General features: G+C 42.4%; 1 protein-coding gene across 4 annotated transcripts in view; it reads left to right on the forward strand.

The window, feature by feature from the left end:
- GSK3B (glycogen synthase kinase 3 beta) overlaps positions 1 to 25,352 on the forward strand; it is a 228,490-nt gene that overhangs the window by 165,827 nt on the left and 37,311 nt on the right. For all 4 annotated transcript variants that reach the window (XM_034788614.1, XM_034788631.1, XM_034788605.1 and 1 more), the window contains exon 8: positions 14,659 to 14,754. In XM_034788614.1, the coding sequence (XP_034644505.1) occupies positions 14,659 to 14,754 (96 nt within the window). The remainder of the gene's footprint in view (positions 1 to 14,658; positions 14,755 to 25,352) is intronic.

Raw genomic sequence — 25,352 nt, forward strand, 5'->3', positions numbered from 1 at the left:
GTACAGATTTTAAACACCACCTTCATAAATTTTATTCTCCTTTTTAATTGACAGAGCCATAGCGGAATATAAAGAGTACAGGTGTTAACAGTTTTTTCTATCATAGTTGGAAGAATGTGCATTCTGGAAGCTTGGACTTTCAGTGAGCTGTATTTGAGATGGTTTTCCACTCAGTAGAAGTAGGTTCCTGGAGCATTGCTCTAACTGTGGACATGGAAATCCTGAATGATCGTATTGTCTGTCCCATTATTAGATGAAAATCAAAAAATGGTACATGCCCCCCAGATATACATATTAACAATTATACATGTAAGATGTACTCCACTGTGTAGTAAACCCTGAGATCTTCACTTGAGAAGACACAGTGGTAAGAGAGTATCTAGACAGCAATTATCAGAGGGGTATTATAAATATGCAGGCAAGAATTAGACCTGCCTCTGGAAATTTCCCTTGCATGTGTCTGATGAAGTGGGTATTCCCCCACAAAAGCTTATGCTCCAATACATCTGTTAGTCTTAAAGGTGCCACAGGACCCTCTGTTGCTTTTTCCAGAACGCAATGACTATGATGAAGTGCTAGATGGCATGTTCTCTGACCAGCTAAGGGAACAAGTTCTGTGAAGCTTAGAAGAGGAGAGAATGGTCTGGGTTAATAGCAAAAGGGAGCGGAATTTCATAGGGATGTCTAAAGGAAATGTGACAGGAATTGTGAAGTTTAGTGGGCAAGTGCCATGGAACATTATTCTGGCCACATGCTGTTTGTTACCAAGAAAATGTAGATGCAGATTCTAGAAGCTCTCTTGGGGAAAATGAAATACAAATCACAATAGTGGAATGTCCTGCAGTATGAACATACAAAACTCTGCAACACAAAATTTGGTAGATTGACAATTCATAAGTACACTGTTGAAGTTGACAAGGGGATGGGGTGAGAGGATAAAGAGTGTAGCTTGTTGGGTAGAGTGCGTTTGAGACTTTTGGCATCTGAGAGGATTTGGAAAGTGGTTTGGGATTTTGGTACCCAAGAAGTTAAGGCTTTTGGCATAGGCCTTGGAGAGGGGAAGGGTATTGAATGCCCAGTGGAAAAACTTCAGTTACAGTAAACAAAGGGCTTATATCAGAAAGTTGTTGAAGATGATTGGATAGGGAATGAGAGTTGGAACCAAATAGGCATGATTCCATTCTCCTAAACTTCCACTAGAGTTTTCTGAGCCACTTCTTTCAAAGGCGGTCTCTTCTTTAAGCAACAGACATTTTAAGTTGTTCGGGAAATTCTGTATTACTTTATCTTGAAGTCTGGTTGTGGGTGAATTGGTGCATAGAAATCAAGATATCCTAAGTTCTTTTGCCACTATAGGAACTGTATCAATAAAGGCATATCAGACAAACACCCTGTAATCAAGGCATTAAGACAAGCTGAGTCTGAATCAGATGGCAGATTTTGAGTCCAGAAGACTGAGAAGTATTCATGGTGAGCTGATAACACAGAAATCGTTGTTGCTGAAAGGATAATATAGCATAACAAAGAGAACTGGAGAAGTTACAAATAAAAGCGCTATTAGAAGCATTGTAGTTCAGGGCAAGAGATGGGATGGGGACGTAGATGTAGTTTCAGTTGGAGTGAGAAAGAAGTGATGGAATTAAGTGTAGAATTCACAATAGTAGCGGGGAAACAAATGAGGGAAATACCCACAGTTTCAGCCGGATATGAAGCTTCCCTAACTACTCTCAGAAGGAGGCATCCATTTTTGTGCCTTTGAGGAAAATGTGTGAGCGGGACATGTTAAAAAGAGAGTGTATATTTCATCTCTTGTCACTATTGTAACTAATGCTCATACTAGAAAATCCACATTCACATTAAAAATATACCTACATTAGATTGAACTAAAATTGAAGGAATATGAACACTCATGCATCAGGTATAAACGAGCCGCTAAATGATGGATTGGGAAGAAGTTTCTCCTATGGGTTAGTTTTTTCCAGAATTGTCCATTATGGGATTTCTTTGTACCCTTTTCTGAAGCATTTGTTAATGGTCAACATCAGGAAAAGGTATTTGATTAGATGTACTACTAGTCTGATCCAGTATGGTAATTCCCTTGTAAAGAACAGAAGGGATTGTATAGTATGTATGCTAAAGAGAAAGCTGTCTTGATAAGATTCAAGATGAATATGATAGCATGGCTCAAGCACGTCCCTCAGCATAAAAATGGGGCTGATGAAGGTTATACAAATATACCTGTATCAATAGCAAACAACTTTGACAAGTAGATAGAAGAATAAGTGAGGCCTCTTTCACCTTGAACAATTTGAGGGTTTCTCATAAGAATTTGACTAGCAGTTAGAAAACATAAAACACTCTGACAGGTTGCTGAGTTGGCAGATTAGTATGAGACCCGCTGGTGTTTGAAGGTATGAAGGTGAGGATAATGTAAAGTTTAAGGGGTAGCATGCAAATTATTCCTGAACCAGACCATCTTCAGACAATCACCTGAAGAAGCAAATGCATACTTTAAGGAGAGTTTGTGCTGGTTGCCCAACCCAGAAAAGCCAGGGATGGCGGGTTCTGAGACTAGTACCCATACCCCTGTTGTATGCATTTGAATGAGATAAGTATTACTGTTACCATAGGCAGACTTGGAAACTGAGGCACATAGTCACACTGAATCAGTGGCAGAACCAAGAGTAGATTCCAGTAATCCTGACTCCAGCTTCACTCCTCTAATCATAAGCCAATGCTCCCTCTGTATTTTCAGACATTCATAAACTTTGGAAAAAACTTTGTTTTTGAAATAAACTTCGCTCAGTGAAAAACATAAAATTTACAAACGCACCCACTTCAGTGCTGGATGCTGACATCCAGGAGTAGGCAACAACAGAGGGACAGCAGCAACCTCAGTCCCTGCCTAAAGAATTGTCGTTGCTAGGTGAGGACATGGCACTGGAACTGGTTGACTGTAAGGATTCCAGAGCCTTCTGTCCCAGGTCGTGGAGACCTGGAGATCTAAACAACAGTAATCCAGGAAAGGTCTCACAAGCTATTTGATTAAACTGAGCTCTACAAGCCCAGCCGGGATCGCTCTCCTGATCAATGAGGGTTTACTTGAACCAGCAAAGGCAGACTCTGGCCACTCTCTCCTCCACAACTAAATTTGTGGAAGAGAGTACTGAGTGCCTTCAAAAGAAGCTGCCCAGGTCCACAAAAGGCAACTTGAAGGGAAAAAAAAAAACAAGAAACTGGACCTCTTTAGGCACAGGGCATGTTCCTTTACCTCAGCGCAGCTCTGCATTATGAATTACTAGGCCCTGTTTGCAAAATATAACTGTTATCTGGGATGGGAGAGTCATCCCTTTAACGTCCAAAAAATTGTACAGGAAAACAGAAAAGAACGGAATGAGATCATAGGGCCATGGACACGTCCAACACAACTGCGAGGTCAATGGCCAATGCCCTTGGCTGTCACCATGAGCAGGTCTTCATTGCTACTTAACATCAGGCATCCAGAAAGAGGTACAAAGCACCATCACGGATCTGCTCTTTGGGTGGATGGAGTTCTTCAGCAGCAGAACAGATGGACTGCACCATTCACTGAAAGATTCGCAGGTCACGTTAAGATCCCTGGGGATCTATACACTATCTCTTTACCAAAAGTTATGCAATTACCAGCCTCAGTAGGATGCTATCCTGTTCCCGGAGTAGGTAGCCTGAATACCTGCCAAGGAAAAACCCCCTCAATTCTAGGAGATATGCCTGTCCATCGTCTTACTCAGTCATTCACCCTGCACCATTACAGAGGCAGCAGGTTTGATGGATGTATCAGGAGCCTCCTTCCCCCTTTTCACTGGGCTTGGTTTGCTATCAGACAAGTGGATGTTTGGACATCTTTCACTCATGGCTACTCTGTTCATGTCTACTCTTTATATTCCTGCACAAACCCCTTCCCTATCCCCTTCAGGGATTCTTCTGATGAGAGCCTGTCACAAAGAGAAGTGGCCTCATCGCTCTGTCTAGGAGCCATAGGAGAGCTCAGAAGTATAAGGGTCTTAAGAGGCTTTTATTCCTGATATTTCCTCATCCCAAAAAAGAAGGGGGGTCTTTGTCCTGTTCCCAGCCTGAGGAGACTGAACAAATGCAGATGCAGCCTTGTATTCAGAATGGTAATGCTTGCCTCCATTATTCTATCTCTGCAGGTTCAACACTGGTTCATGGCTCTTGTCTTACAGGATCCATACTTCCACATAGCCATCCTCCCAGCCCACTGGAAGTACTTCAGAATAGCAGTAGAGCCAAATCACTACCAATATCAGGGGCTGCTATTCAAACTCTCAACGGCACCAGAAGTAGAGATGAGCAAATAATTGATTTTTTTTTTTTTTAATTCTGTTGCCAAACCAAAAAATCCAAAGAACACTTTTTCATTTAGAAACAAAACTGAAGGTCTGTTTTTGTCAAAGCAAAACATTTTTAAAAACTGTGTTCATGTCAAAATGAAATGTTTTGAATATCAAGTAGAAACATTTTCTAAACGAAATGTTGAATCAAATAACTTTAAATTTCAGAATGGTTGGTTTTGATTGTTTTGGGGGGGGGGTTGGTTTTTATTGAGCGGGCGGGTGGTTTTTGTGTGGTTTTTTTTTGGTTGGTTTTTTGTTTTTGTTTTGTTTTGTTTTTTTGCCAAAAGTATTCACTGAAAGAAAAATCACTCCACCCTAACCAAGAGTCTTCACAAAATGCCTAGCAGTGGTAATGGCATGCCTTTGAAGACAGTGTGTCCACATCTACCCTTACATGGAAGATAGACTGATCAGGGCAGGTCCCAGCAGAAGGCAGCAGTGAGTCTAAAATATGCAGAATCTCTGTTTGCCTGTCTGGGCCTTGTTCAACTATGAAAATATCACCTTTTCTACCATCTTAGAAGATAGGAGCTATGATCGATTTCAGATCAGAGAGCACGAACCTGTCTGGGGACAAGTTCCTGTCACTGCAGTCACTACTACTCAAGATAAAATCAAACTTGTCTATAACAGTACAAACTTGGCTTGGAGTATTAGATGATACATTGATGTGCATGTACATGACACTGCTTGCCAGACTTTATCTATGGCCCCTAAAACTTTGGCCTAGATCAGTCTACTTTCCACTCTGTCACCAGATGGACAGGAAAGTCTTGGTGTCACCTCACATCCTTGCAGAACTGGAATGGTGGTTAGAGATTGTACAAGGAGGCAGGAGATTCTCAGCCCTCTCTCTCACAAGGACTTTAATTGTGGATGCGTTAAGGACAGGAGGGGGAGAAATGCTTGGATCACCTATAAGCACAAGGGGCCTGGTCCACAAAAGATGACCTGGGACTTCACATAAATGTCTTGGAACTCAGAGCAAAAAGAGTGAGTGGATTCTAAGCACTTACAGCTGACCCTCCCTACATGACATTTCATGGGTACCTCACCCTAAGTTCCCTCCCAAGGTAGTCTGAGTTCAGTTTGAGTTAACCAGTTAACCTGTCTGTCTTCTTCCTGAAGCCCCACACTGTATCAGGAGAGAAGTTACATTTTATTGGACGTTTCCAGAGCCTTACTTTACATTGACAGTCTGCGCAATTTGATTCTATCTCCCCAGTTGTTTCTGGTTGTAGCCAGCAGTTCAATCTCCAGGCCATCTCATCACAATATCAAAGTGGATATGATGGCATATCTTGCTGTTACTAGTTGAATGGTGTACATCAAGGTGCACTCTAGCAGACCACAAGCGACATTATCTGCCTGCTTCAGAACCATGTCAATTTCCAAAATATGCCAGGCGGAGATGTGGAGGAACCCACTGACTTTTGTCAAGCATTGTGCATTGGACTTGGATGTCAGGGCAGATGCCAAGTTTGGGAGAGCAATACTACAGTCTGTTGGATACAGCTAAAACCTTTCATCCCAACATCCAGAGGAGGTACTGCTTGCCACTCCCCTACAGCGGGGTCCACACTGACATACACTGAAGAATGAACTTACCTTATAGTAACTAGTTCTTGGAGTTGTACTCAGTGTGGATCCCACTACCTACCTTCCATCCCTGCTTTTGGAGTCCTCAGCTACCATGGCAAGGGAACAGAATGAGGTTTGCAGCCGCTCTGCCCTTTATGTTCTTACATGGGAGTATACGGAGGCTCAGGGCATATATGCATTCCTGATGGGCACTGACTGAGGCACATGTACACCTGCTGTGGGATCTACACTAACTGCTGCATCTCAGAGTTCCATGGTTACTATAGGGCAAATAAGAGTTCTTTCTTCTTCCTGTGAGAATCATTCTGTGAAACACAAAAACAAGTCTGTGTTTTTAAAGGAGCAATTCGTCGTCTGAAGGTAAGTCTGTTGCTGCAGTTCCCACATCGCCATTGGACGATTTCTTAAAGAAAAGGAGATCCTCATCTTCTCCAGAAGAATATGACAGTGATAGTGACCTAATCCATTCACCCCTGAATACTGACAGGCCTTCATTTGTCAGTTTGTAACTAAACAGGAACCCACTTACAATAAAAGAGAATAAAGGGCGAAGTGGTTTTCCCATTCCAGAATTACTAAAAATCCATTCCAAATCGTGCAGTTCAGACTGAAAAAAGTATTAATAGAGCTTCTCTAAAGTTATCTCCATGTACAGTGATACAAATCCAGCAAGTTTTCTTTTGTTCCCAACCTGGACAGTGACTCCTTGAGCTAACAGCAGGATTACACCTATTACAAAAAAAACTAACAGTAACTGTGCCCTCTCTTCCAATGCCTTTCAGGCTGGAATAGGAAGAATAATTTTTGTCTGGTATTCATGAAGGAAAATGTTAAAACATGAGACCTGTAAAGTGTCAGAAATCTAACCAGTGAGTAATTTTATAGTCTGTAACACTTTTACTGAGCTGAGTGTTAAAAATGGATTGCAAATATAATACATGGCTCACACTCAAATATCAAGGTACTATTTTGGGCTCAGTTTTTGAAAAAATAAATACATACATTCATTTATAGTAGCTAAATGGCAAAGAAAAGCTGCTTCTACCAAAGAAGAAATTGCAGGGAAGAATGTTTTTTTCTTCTGTATGGAGTGAAAGTATGCCATTGGGATGGGCTGTCTGTGCTATAGAACACCTGCTAGTATTGACATGGTTTAAAATTAATCCTCTCTCTCCATTCATAGAGGAAGTGTTCTGGCATTTCTTTCTTGCCATTGTGCAACCCTGTCCCTCAAAAAGCTCAGTTCTTTCTCTGCATAATGTAATTTCCCCACTTTCAGCAATTGCTGGCAGCATAACAAGATGAACAATTGTGTGCATGTCAACCATGGAAATGGAGCATCTTACTAGGCTAGTGTATGGTTGTGCTTGTTTCTGTTAACAAAAGAAATTCATGTTTCTGGTTGGCTTTTTTTTTCTTTTTTCATTTAATGTTATGCAACTGTCAGAGTTGTAGCTTTCTCTCCTCTGTCACCCTTTCAGATTATTTACTTCGAAGTTGATTGTATTGTAGGTTGAGATTCCTCCATCCTAAAATCTTTTAATAAGTACTTGGCACATCTCTAGCACCTTTCTTCTGCGGTTCAGTTTGTAAACAGCTAATTAATTACACCTTTCAACAAACCAGTATGAGAGTAGTAGTTTTTTCTTGTGAATATTTGTCTGTATAAATCCCCACCTTTAGGAGCGTGTGCACTCCTAGGGCAAATCTACACTACCACTTATGTGGATATAACTTACATCAGTCAGCAGTGTGAAAAAGCCACTCCACTGAGCAACACAAGTTACAGCAACCTAAGCGCTGTCAACACTAGCACTATGTTTGCAGGAGACGCTCTCCCACCAAAATAGTTTCTGCTTCTTGTGGAGCTGGAGTAATTATGCCAACAAGAGAACCCTCTCTCCTGTTGGCATAAAGTGTCTTCACCAAATACGCTACAGCTGTGCCGATGTAGCACTTCTAGTGTAAACTAGCCCCTAGTGTTGAGTTCAGCTTTTGGGCTCTTGTTTATGCCCTGTCACACAACCTAACATTTAGCTTCTGCAAGTTTATGTAAGGAGCTGGTGCCCCAGTTCCCTTCAGCCACCAGTTCTCAGCACCTTTAGTCTCCTTTACTTCTGTGCAACTGATTTTTCCTTCTTAGCTTTGTTTTAGCTGTAGTATTATTTATTAGCAAAGAGGATTCAATTCCAGAAGAGGTTGGTGTGGGGCTTGAGGCTGAATACATCTATTTCAAGAGAAGTGCAGCCTTCTCTCTTCATGCAGAGTACACTGTTGCCACCAAGCACCATTGGTTTCTTTGTGCAAAGCCAATCATACTTACATTGTGGCTGCTTTCCAAGAGGTATCTTATCCACCTTCCTACAGTGGAATTGAGTAGGTCACTTTCATGCATTTTTTCCAACTGAAAGCATAGATCCAAAAATTCCAAGGATTGGACCTAATACCACTTTTAACTGAGTCCAAGGTATATCCTCAGGATTCTCAGATCAGAAGCCTGTCCCTTCTGACAGAGCCTGGGGGAGAGAGACCCCACACACTTCTGGAGGTAGGGTATCCATGAACAAAGGTTCCCCAAAGCCCGCTGAGATATGTCCATGAGTTAGTCACTTTTTCTTCAGGAACCCTGAAATAATGGCCTGGGTGGGCTTCTGTGGATCAGTTGTCAAGAGGGAGGTCTCCTGTAAAGACACCGAAATCTGGTCTGTCCACCACTCTCTCGCTCTTGAGAACTATGAAAGCATCTACTTTGTCAGTGAGTATTTCCTCCTGTAATTCTTTTATGGATGATCCTCCTGATTATTCAGATGGGAATGATTAGGATACCCCAAATGACAGTGGTGTCTTGCCCATTGTCTTCCACCCCGAGACACTCTCTTGTTTGCAAGCTACATCCAGCCCTATTTAATTCTCAGATTCACTCTCCAATTCAGCTCCAGCTGCAGTTGCTTCCTTCTGTCAACTGTCATTTTCAAACAGATTAGGTAGTCACTTAGACACACTAAAAAGTTTTACACGTTGTCTTTTTGTGATTGCTACTGTAAACAGACATACTAATTTATGAATTTTGCATTCCAGTATACCTAGAACTCAAAATGTAAAAGAACAAAGTACAGTATTAGATATATTCAGCAGATCTTTGTCCAGTATTATTTTATTAGAGGACATGTCCTGAATATCTAGAACACCAACATAGTTACCATTTGGGGTAACTCTTCTGCTGATTTTGGGATTGAATTACATGATTTGGTAGAAATAAAACGTTAAAACATTCACTCATCTATTTTCCTTTCTTTCTTTTCTTTTAATCTCTATCGCTGCTATGAGCTGAAAACACCTTGAATATGTTAACAGCACCAAGTTGTTTTCATACTTGCATTAGATACACACGAGAGAGCAGAGTAAATACATTGAATGCTAAATAAATCACTCTACCAGTTACACAATTGTGTCGAAGCCTGTATAATTGAAGGGTCAGGCTTTTACCTCCTTTAAGTAAACCGATTCCCTCACACACACACTTCCTCTGTCTTAGCATTCAAGAACTATGGCCTATTTCTGAGAATACAGCTTCTTAGAAAGCAAGTAAGCCAAACTTCTCTGACCCTCTGTACCTTGCCACAATGGATTTGTTAGCAAACCACAGATGTTTCACAGAGAAGATGGAAAGATCTGGAAAATCAACATGATCACAGATCTTTTTGGATATTTAACTGCAGAAATCCTTCAGACAAGTCCTAATTCCTTGTGGTTTACACACACTCTATATTATCCAGGCTTTTCATGTGAAAGAGTATCAAGAAGTATCTGTCTCTCATTTGTATGCAAACTTACTGTCTTCAGTACTGCCAAGGCTATCTAGGATTTGAGGCAAAAGGTCCCTAGTATATAGCATGGAAGTTCTAGTATTCCAAATGAATATTAATATTTTCAGAGAAATATTGCTGCATTCCAATCAGACACCAATTTCATCTAGGATGTGTTAACCTGAATTTGAAAGAGAGTTTGGAATATAATCTAAAACTACAAATGGTTCTTTGGAAATGGAGGAGGAAGCTAAATCAAAAGTCTCTGAGTTGATCTATTCTATATAGGTTCTTCACCATAGTTTCCGAGAGCCTTCCAATAGTGCATTAAGTGACATGACTAACAGCTATCACATTTATCTTATCTCCAAAGGGGGTAAAGTATGTGCAGTGGCGTGTCTTGTTTTTGTCGGGGGGTTTTGTTTGTTTTGTTTTAATGTACATGTTGCTATGCATGCATGCATTAAAGAAGGCAAGATCAAAGAACTGCACCTTGCACTTGAAGTGGAAGATGTTGAGGTTTGTGATAGTCTTTAGCTCCTGGGGGAGTTCATTTCACAGTCTTGTACAGGCCACTGAGATAAAGTTCTGTGTCCCACATAGCTAGAGTGTGGTGAAGGATAAGTAGAGCTGTATGTCACCTGCACGTTTCTGGCTCTTGAGTCCATGTCCTCTGATCAATTCACCTAGTGGTTGTATGTAGACATTGAAAAGGACTGGAGAGAAAATTGATCCTTTTAGGACTTCATAAACGAGGGGTCTACTGATGGAGTTGCATTTTCCCATAATTACTTGTTAGGTATGTCCCTCCATAAAGAACTCAGTCCATTTTAGCACATAACCCTGGATGCCTGCCACCTCTCTCAGGCAAAACAACAATATCTTGTAATTGACCATGTCTAATGATGCAGAGAGGTCAAGGAGGGTAAGAAAGGATGTCTGCTCTCTTTCCATTGACAGGAGGAGATCATTCATCAGTGCCACTAAAGCAGTTTCAGTTCCATGTGCTGGCCTGAATCCAGATTATACCAAGTTAATAAGTTGCCTTCAATAAGATGAGCTTGTGATTGGCCTTTGACTAGCTTCTCTGTGAGCTTGCTTAGCTATGGGAGGCTTGATACTGGGAGATAATTGGCTAGAACCAATGTGTCCAGGGTGTTTTTCTTTGGCATTGCTCAGACTACTGCATGTATCAAGGAGAAAGGGAAGAGTCCTTCCTTGAATGAGGTATTGATTATTTTGGTCTGTTCTGGTACCAGTTGCTCATGACTCTTTCACAGGCCGGGAAAGGCATAGATCCGATTCACAAGTCTTGTGTCAAGACTTTAAGTGTCTAAAACTTCCTTGAATGAAATTACTGAACTCTGGGGATGCAGGTGGACTGGTGGTTGGTGAGTATACCGTGCCTATCATTCCCAAATACTTTAGACTATTACTCTTTTTCTTAGGTAGATATATATATATATATCTATCTCACAGAGCTGGAAGGGACCTTGAAAGGTCATCGAGTCCAGCCCCCTGCCTTCACTAGCAGGACCAAATACTGATTTTTGCCCCCGATCCCTAAGTGGTCTCCTCAAGGATTGAACTCACAACCCTGGGTTTAGCAGGCCAATGCTCAAACCACTGAGCTATCCCTCCCCCCAAACTCAAACAATGTTTAGGCATCGTTTCATCATGGAAATGCAGCAGCTGTCTTAAAAGCACTTAATAGCCCTGTTAGGACAGGAAGTAAAGGATTCTGTGTCCCAGTGTTTCCCAAAAGTACAGTGGGTGACTTGGTGTGGGTGTGTGTGAGAGAGAGAGAGAGATGAAGAACTAACTAGAGAGTATGGATAGATCCCTTAGTTGATCTCCAGAGTGTCAGCTCTTATTTAAAAAAAGTCTAACTATTATGGTTGCAAAGAAAACCTTGAAAATGTGACTCAGAATATAACCAATACAGCTATATCCACCTCAGTCTGCAGAGAGCTTGAAACAATAGCTCTGAGGTGGGAACTGCTCCATTCATTTCAATAGGTGCTATCTCAGGAAGCCAGTGATACTTAAATGTCGACATTGTTAACCATTTCACTGTTCATAGCATGTAAGAAACAAGAGAAAGATCTGGAGGGGATGACACGACATGGATGACATATAAATTCAAATGGGTAGGCTTCTAACAACACATGGCAGGGTTGCAAAGGTTTGGTGGAGGAATACAGTTGGTTTTCATTTCCCAAATGGGAGCTCAGTTTCTAAAGGTAACATGGCTCTATCTTACTGAAACTTCAGGGGAATTCCAGTAGGCACAATGAAAATGCAAATCTGTAATTCAGCCCATCTATAACAGTTGAATCTATCTTTAAAACACCAAGGATGAGTAGACTACTTTTGGTTCCAAACTAAATAGCTAAGGGCTAGTACGCTTAATTTCAATCTCCCCTCCCTCAACACTTGACCAGGCAACCTACCTGCCTCTCATGTCTAAATTGTCCACACCATTGCTTCCAGTACTTACCAACAGGTGTTCTGTAGAGGTTTCCCAGTCAAATTGTTACGATTAATCATATTTTGAGATCTAGCAGAATTGAAACCCATTGTAGTGTTTATGCGGAGCTTTAAGAGTTTGTGCTTAGTGTCGTTTATTCTGAGAAGCTTTGGTGTTTGGCGCCACTTCTTGGATTCAGCGGATTTGCAAAATTAATTTTTTTAACCTTTTTTTGAGAAAAGCCCATTACAGTGAAAAGTGCTTTTGTGAAAAAATAAATAGCTATCCTTTAAGCAAGTAGTTTTACACTGGGGAAACTTTTAAACGTATTAGACTTGGGAAATGAGGGGCTATCATTGTGTAATGCAACTAGAGCTAGCTAGGAAAGTAAATTTCACTTCCGTGAAAATTTTTGAGGGTTTTTTTTTTGTAATTTTTGTTTGTTTGTTTTTTAAAGTAGGGAGCAGGGAGAGTTGTTGTCCTGATCAGGATATAATGTCAAAACCTTGACAGTTTTTGCAGAAGTGAAATTCTACTGTACGTTGGGAACCGTGGCTGCAAGGCAGCCTGCCAGGCGAGCTGTGGAAGAGCTTGGGAGCCAGGGCTCTTGGGCTTTCAGGCTCTCAACAACTAGGCAGGCTGCAGTGGAGCCTGGCTCCAATGCTCCTGGCAGGTGGACTGCGGGGGAGACAAGCTGACAAGCAACTTGCCGGGTTTCATTCAAAAGATGAGTTGAAATCGATACGTTCCTGCAAAACGTTTCACTTTCAGTGAATTGGTGTTTTCTGATGGAAAGGCGTTCTGTCAGAAAATTTCCAGCCAGCTCTAAGTGTGGTCTTTCACTCATAAGTTGCTGGTTCAAATCAAGCCTTAGGCTGTTAGCAACCCCACCCTTAGAGATTTTTACCAGCTTCTGGTTGACGTCCATTGACAGGCGGTGGTGTAATGCAAGCTTGCACTGCTGCACCCTGGATTGTGATTTTTATATGGTTAAATAGAGAATTTCACTTGCCAAAGCAGTCAGTCCCGCATCTAACACAACTATTAAATTCACACTCAAAATTAGAAAATAAATCAAAACATGAGATTTAAAAAAAAAACAAAACAACCAACTATTCACTTTTCATAAATTTTGGCCACCGTCTTTAATTACTTGAGATGCATTTAACCCATGCCTTTTTCTTTCCCAAGCCTCTTTGCACTTTCTGCTTATTTAAAAAAATTCTATTGATGTAAAATAATACAAAACTTCATGAATACAACTGACAATATTCAGCAGGAGGTTTTTCATAACATCTAGACATGTTCCTGCTTATCCTTGAATTGAAATCCTAGTGATGAATTGGCAACATGACATGAATTTCCGTGGCAAAAGATTTGTCACAAGTCTGTAACATGACTGTGAGGTTGTCTGTCAGAAGAGGTGCCTGAGTTTCAGGCTTCCTCTCCCACAGTGCTTTCTGTAATAGCAGAACCCAGAGGAACTGAATTTAAACAAAAAGCAGTGGACTTCCAAATTTGCTGAGGAGTTTTTTGTCCCTCTTAAAGGATTTGAATTTTTTTCTGAGATTAATGTTAATTGAACAAAAACTACTAATGTACTCATAGATATGTAAAACTCACCAAATCATCTCATAAATACAATCACATATTTCTCTATGGAAATGTATATACAGATAACATCACACTGATTGTGTTTTTGTTGTTGTTATATAAACACAGATCCTTTTATATTTGAATTCCTAGAATAAATGTCTAAACTACAGGTACGTGAATTGAATGCCTGTACGTTAGGTGTAGTTAAGTTAACACTCTGTCTGCATTTAGATATGAAAAAAATCAATCTCCATCTAATAAAATCTGTTCTGCCTCTCTCAGCAATGCTTGTCTGATCTTTTAAGTTCATTAGAGAGCTCTCACTCATGACTATTAAAATGCATTCGGGTGTGCTATTGTTCATTACCTTAATCAGGGTGTAAGACTGCAAGCTACAACCTATTACATTAAAGATGTTCATCAAATAATTCTTTTTATAAAATTCCTAATCTGGAGGAATTCTGCTCTGTTCTCCTTTGAAGCATCACTGAATTTGAGAGAGATGCCTGAATTTTATGAAAGACCTTCATCAGTTAAGTAAATTTGCAGAATTTGAACTGTCCAGTCTGTTGTGCCCCAAGTCTCAATACATTGCAAAAACTGCTTGGTAACAGTGACTAGTTATGTTTTGCCAGACACTTTATGCCTACTCTCTCTACCATACTGCACGTTATAAAAAATGACATTCCTTATTGTAAGTTTGATCATATTGTCAAGCAAGTTTTATTAGGACCTTTATCACTTTGTAGATCGGAAGTATATGTAAACAATTTCTTTTTCCCCTTTCTAGGTCCTGGGAACGCCTACAAGGGAACAAATTAGAGAAATGAATCCAAACTACACTGAATTCAAATTCCCTCAGATTAAGGCACATCCATGGACTAAGGTGAGGCTGTCTGAGTTGGATAATGATGATGTGTGGGATAAATGTAACATTGCAGAGTTTAAGTCCAGACCTTGATTTCTGTGCTTGGTTGCTTTCAAACTAACCTGGGACCCTGTAGTTGAATCAGAACCCAATAACTGTTTATGTAGAGAAGGAGGAGGAATGTACCTAGGCTCTGCATTGAATTGTCCATGGCTCTGTTTTTTTGTGATTTGCCCATAGATATTTTCCAGGCTGGGTATGTATTTGTAACCCATTACAATGCACTTATATTCCATCATAGCTCAATTCTTGACCTGTGCAAAGAATCTATAAATAAATACATTCTTTAGAGGTGGGTTATGCACTTTTATGATACAAATAAATCATTTCTGAATATAGGCGTGAGACCTACAGTGCAAATCAGTCCTGTTTCCCATCTCATAAACATAGTGAAGATCATTAGATTTGGAACCCGAGTAATATGCACTAGTTATTTTTTCTTGTATTACTTTTAAAAAATTTTTTTGTTTAGTTAAGTTTTTCAAAGGAAGGGAATACTGCTACAAAATTTCTCAACAGCAAGTTAGGAAACCCAGCAACACAATTATGATGGCTTTCAAATGCTGAGGAATGAAATGCATATATTCCCTGAGTCCTGCCAGTGACTAGTTCAAAATCATTTCGGACCAAACCTTTCACAGTCCTAGAGGCCTCGAGCAGATGATGTAACCTACTTCAGGTTCTTTGAGATTGTGGGCTATGCACATTACTGGAAGTCAAATCAATATTTTGGTGATTTCTTCTCAGATGTTCTAAATACATGCTTCCTCTTCCCAACAATCCCTGGGTTGCATTTCCAGATCTTAGTTCTTTATTGCATGTTGGTTCCAAGACTGAGTGATTTATAATACCCAGAGGCTGTTAAATCAGCAAACCTGTTTATATTATGTGTTAATAGAAAAATTTCTGTGATAAGTAAAATTTATGAAACTCCATGAATATTAGCCTTACTTTCATTATTTCAAAATAAATCATGGAAAAAGCTACAAAAATTAGCCTAAGACATTAAAACAGTGAAGTTGTAGTGGAAAGTGGTTCCAGTGTTGCATCTGGATGACTTGGTGTTGAGGGTGGGTTTTAACTGAATGCAGTATGTAATGGAGCCATAGCCTGTCCTGGTGCCATCTGATCATGAGTTTGTTCTTTCCTTGCCATTTAAAGTCTCAAGTAGCAAAAAGACCAGTCTAGAATGACCTTTCTAACAATCCTCTTTCCCTACTCTTTTAAAAACTCTCTTCCTCCAACATTTTGCCGTTCAGCCATGAAAGTTTTCTGCTAAGTGCATGGAGGACAATATCCACAACTGGATGTTTCCCAGCTATTCTTGTGCCATCTCCGATGGGGTGGGGGGAAACAGTGCTGCCTGTCCTGCCCTTCAAATTTACTACCCGATATTTATCTTCATTTTCTTTTAAACTAGAGTTGCAGAAACATTAATTTGTTAAACTGCAATTGTTCTTATTGAGCAGAGGGAAGAAAGGAATGAAAATTAAAAGCATTTGCTGAAATTTTGGTTAGAATGACATATGCGTGTGTACTGACAACCATTACAGGTTGTCAGCAGGGTTTGATCTCCAGAACCTTCACCATCAAATACAAACATCTGTTACTTGAGCTAATGGGGTAACTTGTTAGCTGGCAGCATTAATAAGTTCTGTTCTTGTCTGTGCGGGCTAGCCATGGCACGGACATGACATACACTTTACTTTACCCCATCTCCATACTAATGAAGGCGGCTAGGGAGTTATGATGTAGAGCTCCATTATCTGCATTTTGTTTCTGAGCCATACCTTGGCCACTCCAGACACACATGGATATGCTATTTCATCCCCCATAGCCATAGTATTGTTTCTGTTCACTAATGGCTGGTAGGTCAAAAAGAGAGCAGCTGCTGCTACTTTTGGTATCTAGTAGATCATCTGCTTTCTCAAGTATTAGAGCAACTGCTTTAATACCTGAGAGTCCTGAGTTCAGGTCTCAGCAGGAATATATTCCTCATATTGGCATCCAGTTTTAAGCATAAAGCAGGATCCTGAGCTTAAGTTTTATTGCTCTGTACACCGAGTTAGAGCTCACATTACCTGACACCGTGTAGAATGGTCAGTACCAATACAGTGATGATGTCCATGTACAGAACTATGGCTAATGACATATAATATGAAGGATTGTTCATGTGTTCATATTACAGTAGTGGTGTGTGATTCCAGTACAAACTCAGTTAGTTTGAGAACAAATCTGAGTGACACCAGATTTGGCACTTCTAGCCTTCTTATTGTTTAACAGCCTGAAACCTAGTAAGTGTATGTATGTCTAACTCTCCAACATTACTCTGTATAGCAGGGGTAGGCAACCTATGGCACACGAGCTGATTTTCAGTGTCACTCACACTGCCCGGGTCCTGGCCACTGGTCAGGGGGGCTCTGCATATTAATTTAATTTTAAATGAAGTTTCTTAAACATTTTAAAAACCATATTTACTGTACATACAACAATAGTTTAGTTATATATTATAGACTTATAGAAAGAGATCTTCTAAAAACATTAAAATGTATTACTGGCACGCGAAACCTCACATTAGAATGAATAAATGAAGACTCGGCACACCACTTCTGAAAGGTTGCTGACCCCTGCTGTATAGGCTCGGATAGATGGATAAGTTCCCACTTGCTAGGAGATGGCGACAGAAGACAATTGAACCTTCTGCTGCAAAGGGAGCAGATAAGCCTAAATTTGCCTCTCAAGAAGAGGAATGTTCTTCTCTAATATTTATACCACAATCTTAATACTTTTTTGTTCTTGCATATGTCCATTACACTAGGTATGTATGCATCTTGTGCACCAGTGCTGCAGAGTTTTCCCTAGCGGTACCCGCAGGGGCTGCCACACCTGCACCTTGCTTTTCCTTGTGCTGCAAGTTGAGGGCATAAATGGGTGGAGTCACCCCTCACATCTTGTTGGTCCTGCTTTGAGTAGGGGGTTGGACTAGATGACCTCCTGAGGTCTCTTCCAACCCTAATCTTCTATGATTCTATGATCTTTCAGTTCCTTCTTACCTTCAGTAGTTGGAGCGTGCTGTCAGGTCATTCCTCTTGCAAATGTGCTGTCTTAGTTGGATGACATTATACTGTTGTTGTGGCTGTCAGTAGTCAGTGAACTCCAGGCTTCACCTGATACCAGCGGAGCCTACACCAAGATCCCTGGCTTCAAATCCTGCCCTGGATGTCACAAGCTGATGCCCATGAGAGACCCTCACTCTCACGGCTTGAAGTGCTTGGGTGAGGGTCACATTAGGGACAGGTGTTTGATTTGCTGGAGCTTCAAGACTGAGATCAGCTGCTTCCTTGGCACAGACAGCAGAGCCATCAACCGCATTGACAGCAAAACAAAGGCCCATTTCCGTGTCAGTCACCCAAGAGGCCTACACAGCTGTGAAGGATCTACCGAGCTTCTCAGTATGACCCTTGCTGGTCATTCAGCTCCATGGTACCTTGCTGGGGCCATTGCACATGGTGCATTTGTTGGCTTCCATGTAGTGGTCTGCTACAGCGCCAACTACACCAGGTCTTGTGCTGCTTCCCTTGGTCCTAGTGCCAGCTCCAAGACCAGCAGTAGCTACTTTGGCTCAGCACACAGTTCTGATAACCAGTAAGCCCCAGATGTTGCTGCCAGTATTGCAGGCCCATTGTAGATCATGGTCCTGATCTCCGATGACTCTACCCAGTACTGCTTCACACTGGCCTTTGGAGTACTCCTGCTTCTCCTCAAGAGTCTGGTGGGTTCCTACATCTCTGACTTCTGGGAATCTGGGGCATCCTCCAGGGATTGTTCCCATTCTTGGAATTATCTTGAGTAGGTCAAAAGAATGGGAGTGCCAGGTCTAGGCACAAGTCAATGGCCCTAGTGGGTACCATGGGATATGTTTCCAGTGTCTAGATTGTTATCTCTGCTGCATCACAGAAGTCAGTCACTGAGAAGATAAGTTTCACTGCCTAGTACTGGCAGACCATCCAAAGTCTGTACTGGGCAAGCACTACACTACAGAAATATATCCCCAAAAGGGAGAAGTTTCTCCACCCAGGCCACTCAATGTTGGTACCAAGATCCCATAGGGCACCGAGGATCAGAACCACCCATTACTTGCTTCAGGCAGGTCTTCTACATTGGCAATTCAAGACCAGCCTCAGTAAGGTCCAAAAGAACCTGCCTCTTCTGAACACCTCGTCCGCCTCACCAGGCGAGACCCGGGTACTGGAGACATCTTCTCTAGTATCAGATGATGTTAAGTTCTACCAAGAATTCTCTAAAAGGATTGCTGTGTCCCTGGGAATATAAATAGAGCTTTCAGAGAAAAATCCCACAAACTAGATATTTTACACCTGGCTGTAGCAGGGGAAATTGCTCTCCTTATAATTGAGGCAGTTATGCAGCCTATACAAACTTTATGGCAAACCCCCTCATCCCTCAAACAGTTTTATCCACACCCCTCAGTAGGCTCCCTGATAGTGGCAGGAGTAAATGTGAGACACTGCCAAGCTAGAGCAAAAGCAACTCCTAAAGAAAAGGATACAAAGGAATTGGGAATTTTTAGTAGAAATGTGGGTTAGTCAACTGTGAGGTTACAGCTATGTATAGCAAACCATCAGACCCTTTTTGCCTATTATGATTATTCAAATTGGGATGCTACATCCAAATTCCTCAGTTAGCTGCCCAAGGACACAAGGGGCAAGTTTAAGTCTTTCCTGATGGAAGGTCGACTGATCGCAAGGTCCACTCTGCAGGCCTCCCTGGATGCGGCAGATTCAGCTCAGCTGCCAGAGTCATGGCAACGGCAGTAACCATGTACCCGTCGTCAGGGATGCCTGTAGAAGTACAACCCGTCCATCTCGAGCACGTTTTCTCTTCCCCTATGATGAGGACCTGCTCTATGCTTATCCTCCAGTGCCATTGGCTCCCAAAATAATTCTCTAGCTGAAGCAAGAGTGTGGCAAAATTATACTCATTGTGCCAGCCTGGGCAAGGTAGGCATGGTACTTGGACCTGTACAAGTTGTCCATCAAGAAGCCTTAATCCTCCCCTGCCCCCCCTCAACCCCCACCTTTAGTCAAGGACCTGATATCACCGAATCATGAGCAGGTGTTGCACTGGAACTCTGTCACTACACCTCATGGCCATCTCCAGGTAGCTAAACCCAGAAGAGGCACACTGTTTGGAAATAAAGCATAATGTCTTACTTAATAGTAGAAGATCATCCACCAGAGCTACTTACCTCAGTAAGTGGAAGGGTTTCTCTTCCTGGGTGGCTAGTGACAATGTGTGTCCTACACAATCAATGATTCAAAAGATTTAGGACTGTTGCACCTAAAAGAGTCAGGTTTGGATGTCAGCTCTGTCAAAGTGCACCTTGCTGCAATATCAGCGTTTCATGCCCAGGTAGGACTGTATTATGTAAGGGTATGTCTACACTGGCAGAGTTACAGTGCTGGCAGTTACAGTGCCTCTCAGAGAGCGCTGAAGGGAAGCCGCTTGTTGTGTGTTCCCACTGTCAGCTGCCTGCACAATAGCGTGTTCACACTTCCGGCACTTGCAGCGGTATTCGGAGCAGTGCACTCTGGGTAGCTATCCCACAAAGCATCTCTTCCTCTTCTGCCGCTAAGAGTTGTGGGAAGGCAGAGGGGGTCATGGGGTATCCTGGGTCCTGTCCCAATGACCCGTGATGCATTGCTTTGCATTCCAGCAGTCCCTGTGCTTCCGTCTACATTTGGCGCCATCGTTCAACAGTTTGCATACGGCGCGCTATGCCTCTTCAGTCTGCAGGAATGAATCACGCACTGGTGACTAGTATGCTGCTAGCTCTGACTAACACATCATGAGTGGCAATGGAGCTATTCCTTAAACTACAAAGGCAAGAGGAATGCGACATTGATCTCACCATGCATAGTAGCTATGACACGAGATCACGTCCGTGAACGCCACAAGCACTGACCACAGTGGAACGCCGCATTTGGGCTCAGAAAACAAGCATTGACTGGTGGGATTGTATCGTCATACACATTTGGGATGACAAGCAGTGGCTGGAGAACTTTCAGATGAGGAAAGCCACATTCATGGGACTGTGTGATGAGCTCGCCTCAGCCCTGCAGCACAAGGACACGAGAATGAGAGCTGCCCTGCTGCTGGAGAAGTGCATGGCTATTGCACTGTGGAAGCTGGCTACTCCAGACTGCTACTGATCCGTTGCTAACCAGTTCAGGGTGGGAAAGTCAACCGTTGGACTCATGTTGATGGAACTCTGCAGGGCCATTAATTGCATCCTTCTCCGAAAGACCGTGACTCTTGGCAACCTGCGTGACATTGTGGATGGCTTTGCACAAACGGGCTTCCCTAACTGCGGAGGGGCGATGGATGGCACAACATTCCAATTCTGGCACCAGATCGCCTAGCCACCAAGTACATTAATCGGAAGAGGTATTTCTCAATGGTTCTCCAGGCACTTGCGGATCACCGTGAGCGTTTCACGGACATTAACCCAGGCTGGTCCGGAAAGGCGCATGACGCACACATCTTTTAGAACACTGGCCTGTTCAGGAAGCTGCAAGCAGGGACTTTCTTCCCGGACAGAAGATCACAGTAGGGGAAGTTGAAATGCCCGTTGTGACCTGAGAGACCCCTCCTACCCCTTAATGCCATGGCTTATGAGCCATACACGGGGCACCTTGACAGCAGCAAGGAGCGGTTCAACAATAGGTTGAGCAAGTACAGAATGACTGTTGAGTGTGCTTTTGGCCGTTTAAAGGCCCGCTAGTGCTGCCTATATGGGAGGCTGGACCTGGCCGATGACAATATTCCTATGCTTATAGCCGCGTGCTGTACACCTCATAATATTTGTGAAGGGAAGGGTTAAAGCTTCACTCAGAGCTAGACTGCTGAGGCTCAGCGCCTGGAGGCTGATTTTGAAGAGCCAGAAACAAGGGCTATTAAAGGGGCTCAGCACGGGGCCATAAGGATCAGGGATGCCTTGAGGCAACAATTTGAAACTGAAAGCCACTAATATTTGTTGCTATGCTCGGGAGTGCAGTGCTTGTAATGCTAGGAGGTGATTGTGATTGATAGAGATGATGCACTATGAAGGTTTAAGAAAATTGCCTGTTGCTTTGCAGGGCTCTGTTTGCTTTCAGTTAATAGAATAAATATTGCTTTCACACCAACACAAGTCTTTTATTAAAAGACAACAATGGGAGGAAAGAGACGAACAAAAAAACATATCAGCGCTGAGAGGGATGGGAGAAGGGAGGGTCCCTGCAGTAGGTGGGGTCCTAGGATGGTTAAAGATTTGTGTATGTCCAGGTATCATATCCAACCTTCTCCTTTGGAGTGCAGCGGGTACTGTACTTCAGCAGGGCTAAACTGCAGAGGGACGAGTGTTGAGTGCAGTGGGTGTTGGGAGTCCGCAGTGCTGGACTGTGAGGAGGGAGTAGAATGCCGCAGGTATAGACTGGAGCCAGAAGGTTGATAAGAGTGTGTTGGCGGTGTCTGGGGGGACGCATGGGAAAGAATTTTGCGACAGGAGCTGCAGGGAAGGGCAGGCGCAGATCTGCTCGGTTTGCAGTGCTAGTATCACCTGGAGCCTGTCCGCTTGGCGCTCCATAACGTTTAAGAGCCACTCTGTGGCTTCGTTCTGGTGTGCCGCATTCTCCTTTCAGCCCCTCTTCTCACTGTCCCACCACTCCTTCAATTCTTGTTTTTCGGCCTCAGAGTGCATCATGACCTCATGCAGAAAGTCCTCCTCAGTTCTTCGTGGCTGCTTTCTAATTCTGCGCAGCCATTCAGCCGGCAATAACAAAGAGGGAGGCTGGGCTCCGAAGATCATATCTGTGAAATGCAACATTTTTACAGGAGCAGTATTGTTTGCAACACACAGACCGCTGATTTAGTGATTTAAAACACAGCCACTATTCACATAACTGTCACTAACTGGCTGACCCCAGGCAAGGGGGTGGTTTTTTTACAGAGCTGCAACTGCGCAGTTTCTGCGCATTAAGTGGCTTGGCAGTGTGTACGTCTTGGGAGTTACAACGCAGAAAGCTGCTTTTCTGCGCAGAAACTTGCCAGTGTAGACAAGCCTTACCTTCTGTCCGGTTCCTTAAAGGCCTAGGAAGATTGTTCCTATCTGAGACCCTACTCCACTATTAGTTCTTATGGGTTCCCCAGTGTGAACCATTAGCCTACTGCTCATTTTTACTCCTCGCAGCAAAGGTGGCCTTTCTGATAGCCATCACCTGTGTGAGAAGAGGAGGGGAGCTACATGCGCCGGTGACAGATCCTCTATATGCCGTCTTCTATAAGAACAAGGTACAGCTTAGGCCACATTCTAAATTTCTTTCCAAAATAGTATCTGATTTCAACCTCAGCTAATCAGTATATTTACTCTGAGTCCTGGCTTTTTATCTGGATAGAGCCTAGCCCGTTGGGTCTCTTTGGAGGATGAATGAGCAGGCGTCACAACAATGCAATGACTTTCCAAGTGGATCACAAGCTGTATTGTTATGTGCTACAAGATCAAGGACATACCTCCTGAAAATCTCTTTGCAGTCAACCAGAGCACACTCAATCTCTACGGCATTTGTGGGGAAACGTCTCCATCATGGACATCTGCAGAGTAGAAACATGGGTCTTCAGTCTACACTTCTGCAAGATGTTCTGCAATTACTGCCACATCAAGGAAAGAAGTGAAGCAGGGAAAGCAGTTCTGCAATCCCTATTCTAATGAGACTTCTAGCCCCACCTCCTTGGGAAACTGCTTGTGAATCACCTAGTGTAATGGACAAACTGAATCACTCCAAGAAAAAAAAAAAAAAAAAAAACAGTTGCTCATCTCTTGTAACTGTTGTTCTTTGAAATGTGTTGCATATGTCCATTATAAGATCCACCCTCCTTTCCCACTGAATCAGTCTATCATCTCAAAGCCTGATATGAAGGAACTGAAGGAGGGGTCGGTCAGCTCTGCCCCTTTTTATCCTTGGCTGGTAGCACAAGGGACATTGCACAGGCCTGGGTGACACAAGGAAAGACGCTCTGGCACCAGGGCAGAAGACACCTGCACACACCTAGCACAATGGACATGTGCAACACATCTCAAAGAACAACAGTTACGAGACGTGAGTAACCATTTTTTATGGGGAGCCAGAGATTTTCAATTCCTTCCCCCTTTGCCTGTTTCATAATGCAGGAATTTTTAACAGAGGGACTTAGACATCCACTTTAACACCATTGGCTTATTTTCAGAAGAATGTGCAACAGTCTATATTCAAGAAAATGCCTCCTGCTGCTTATCTATCTAATTCTGCAAGGTCAGTTCAGTACTGTGTTTCAACCACAACCACTCTGGATTCCTTGAGCCTCCTCCCATATGTGACTGATCACGTTTGAACTTGTTTCTTTTGCACTCATTAAGCTTCATCTGTACAATTGTGTGACTCAGAAGCCAAAAAGGGTGAGATCAAATCTAAGCCTTTCCAAAACAGGGCTTCTCAAGCCTAAATTTTGGGGTTAGGTTTTCCATAAATTATGGGGGGGCAAGGAGGGAGGGGGTATGAAAGCATGCCTATTCAATTGTCATTACTTATCATGGCCCCTTTACAAGTGGCCTTGACCCTGGTCTTACTCAAATACTGCATTCTGGGCTCTTGGGGACTCAATCCTTTTCCCCTTTGAAGAGGCCACAGCATTCTCAGTACCCTGCTGCTGTTTCTAGGATTCAATGCCTTTCTTCAGCCCACACTCTTCAGTTGTCTGAGAGGAACGGGATCTGTCTAACTGTAATTCTATGGCTACAATGTAATTTATGGCTTTTCTACATGGGAAAAACTAATGGCATTACTATACCAGTATAATTACACCTCTGTAGTTATGACATAAGCTAAACCAAAGAAAGACCACTGTTACTCCAAATAGGAGTGTCCACACAGGAAGCTATACTGGTATAACTAGAGTGGTATAATTATAACAGTGTAGTAATGCTGGGAAATGTCTCCAGGTAGACAAACCCTTAGGCTGTTCAGAAAAAAAAAACCAAACAATCTTTCCTCCTACAAAAACTTTCTGTCTGAAGCTGGAGGACTTATCTTGTCTATTTTCAGAATGTCTCCAGTCATATTTCCCAATACAGCCCTCTATAACAAAATTAGTATGGATAGAATCATCTACTTTTACTTACATTGATTTAATTTGAAGAACTTATCTTTGGCTCTGTTTACTTTTACAGCAATTAAATGTCAAATTACCAAAATGCACACTTAGCTGCCTATGAAGAACCAAAATAATTCTCACCTACAAAACTAACCTTGCATCAGACCACCCTCTACCCTTCAGCCCAAGCTTTTCCAATAGCGCGGGGGGCTTTACTATGTGCCCAGAAAATCGGCAAGTCTGGGCTTTGATGGACTAAGGAGGGTTTCATGTTCCTAGATTGTGAACATCCAGCAACAAATTACAGAAGAAACTACTTCATGTGCTTTTCCAAAGGCCAGTGATTAATTCTTTCTTTCTTTCTGTAACAG

The sequence above is a fragment of the Trachemys scripta genome, chromosome 1 (genome assembly GCF_013100865.1).
Source record: "Trachemys scripta elegans isolate TJP31775 chromosome 1, CAS_Tse_1.0, whole genome shotgun sequence".
Taxonomy (NCBI): Eukaryota; Metazoa; Chordata; order Testudines; family Emydidae; genus Trachemys; species Trachemys scripta.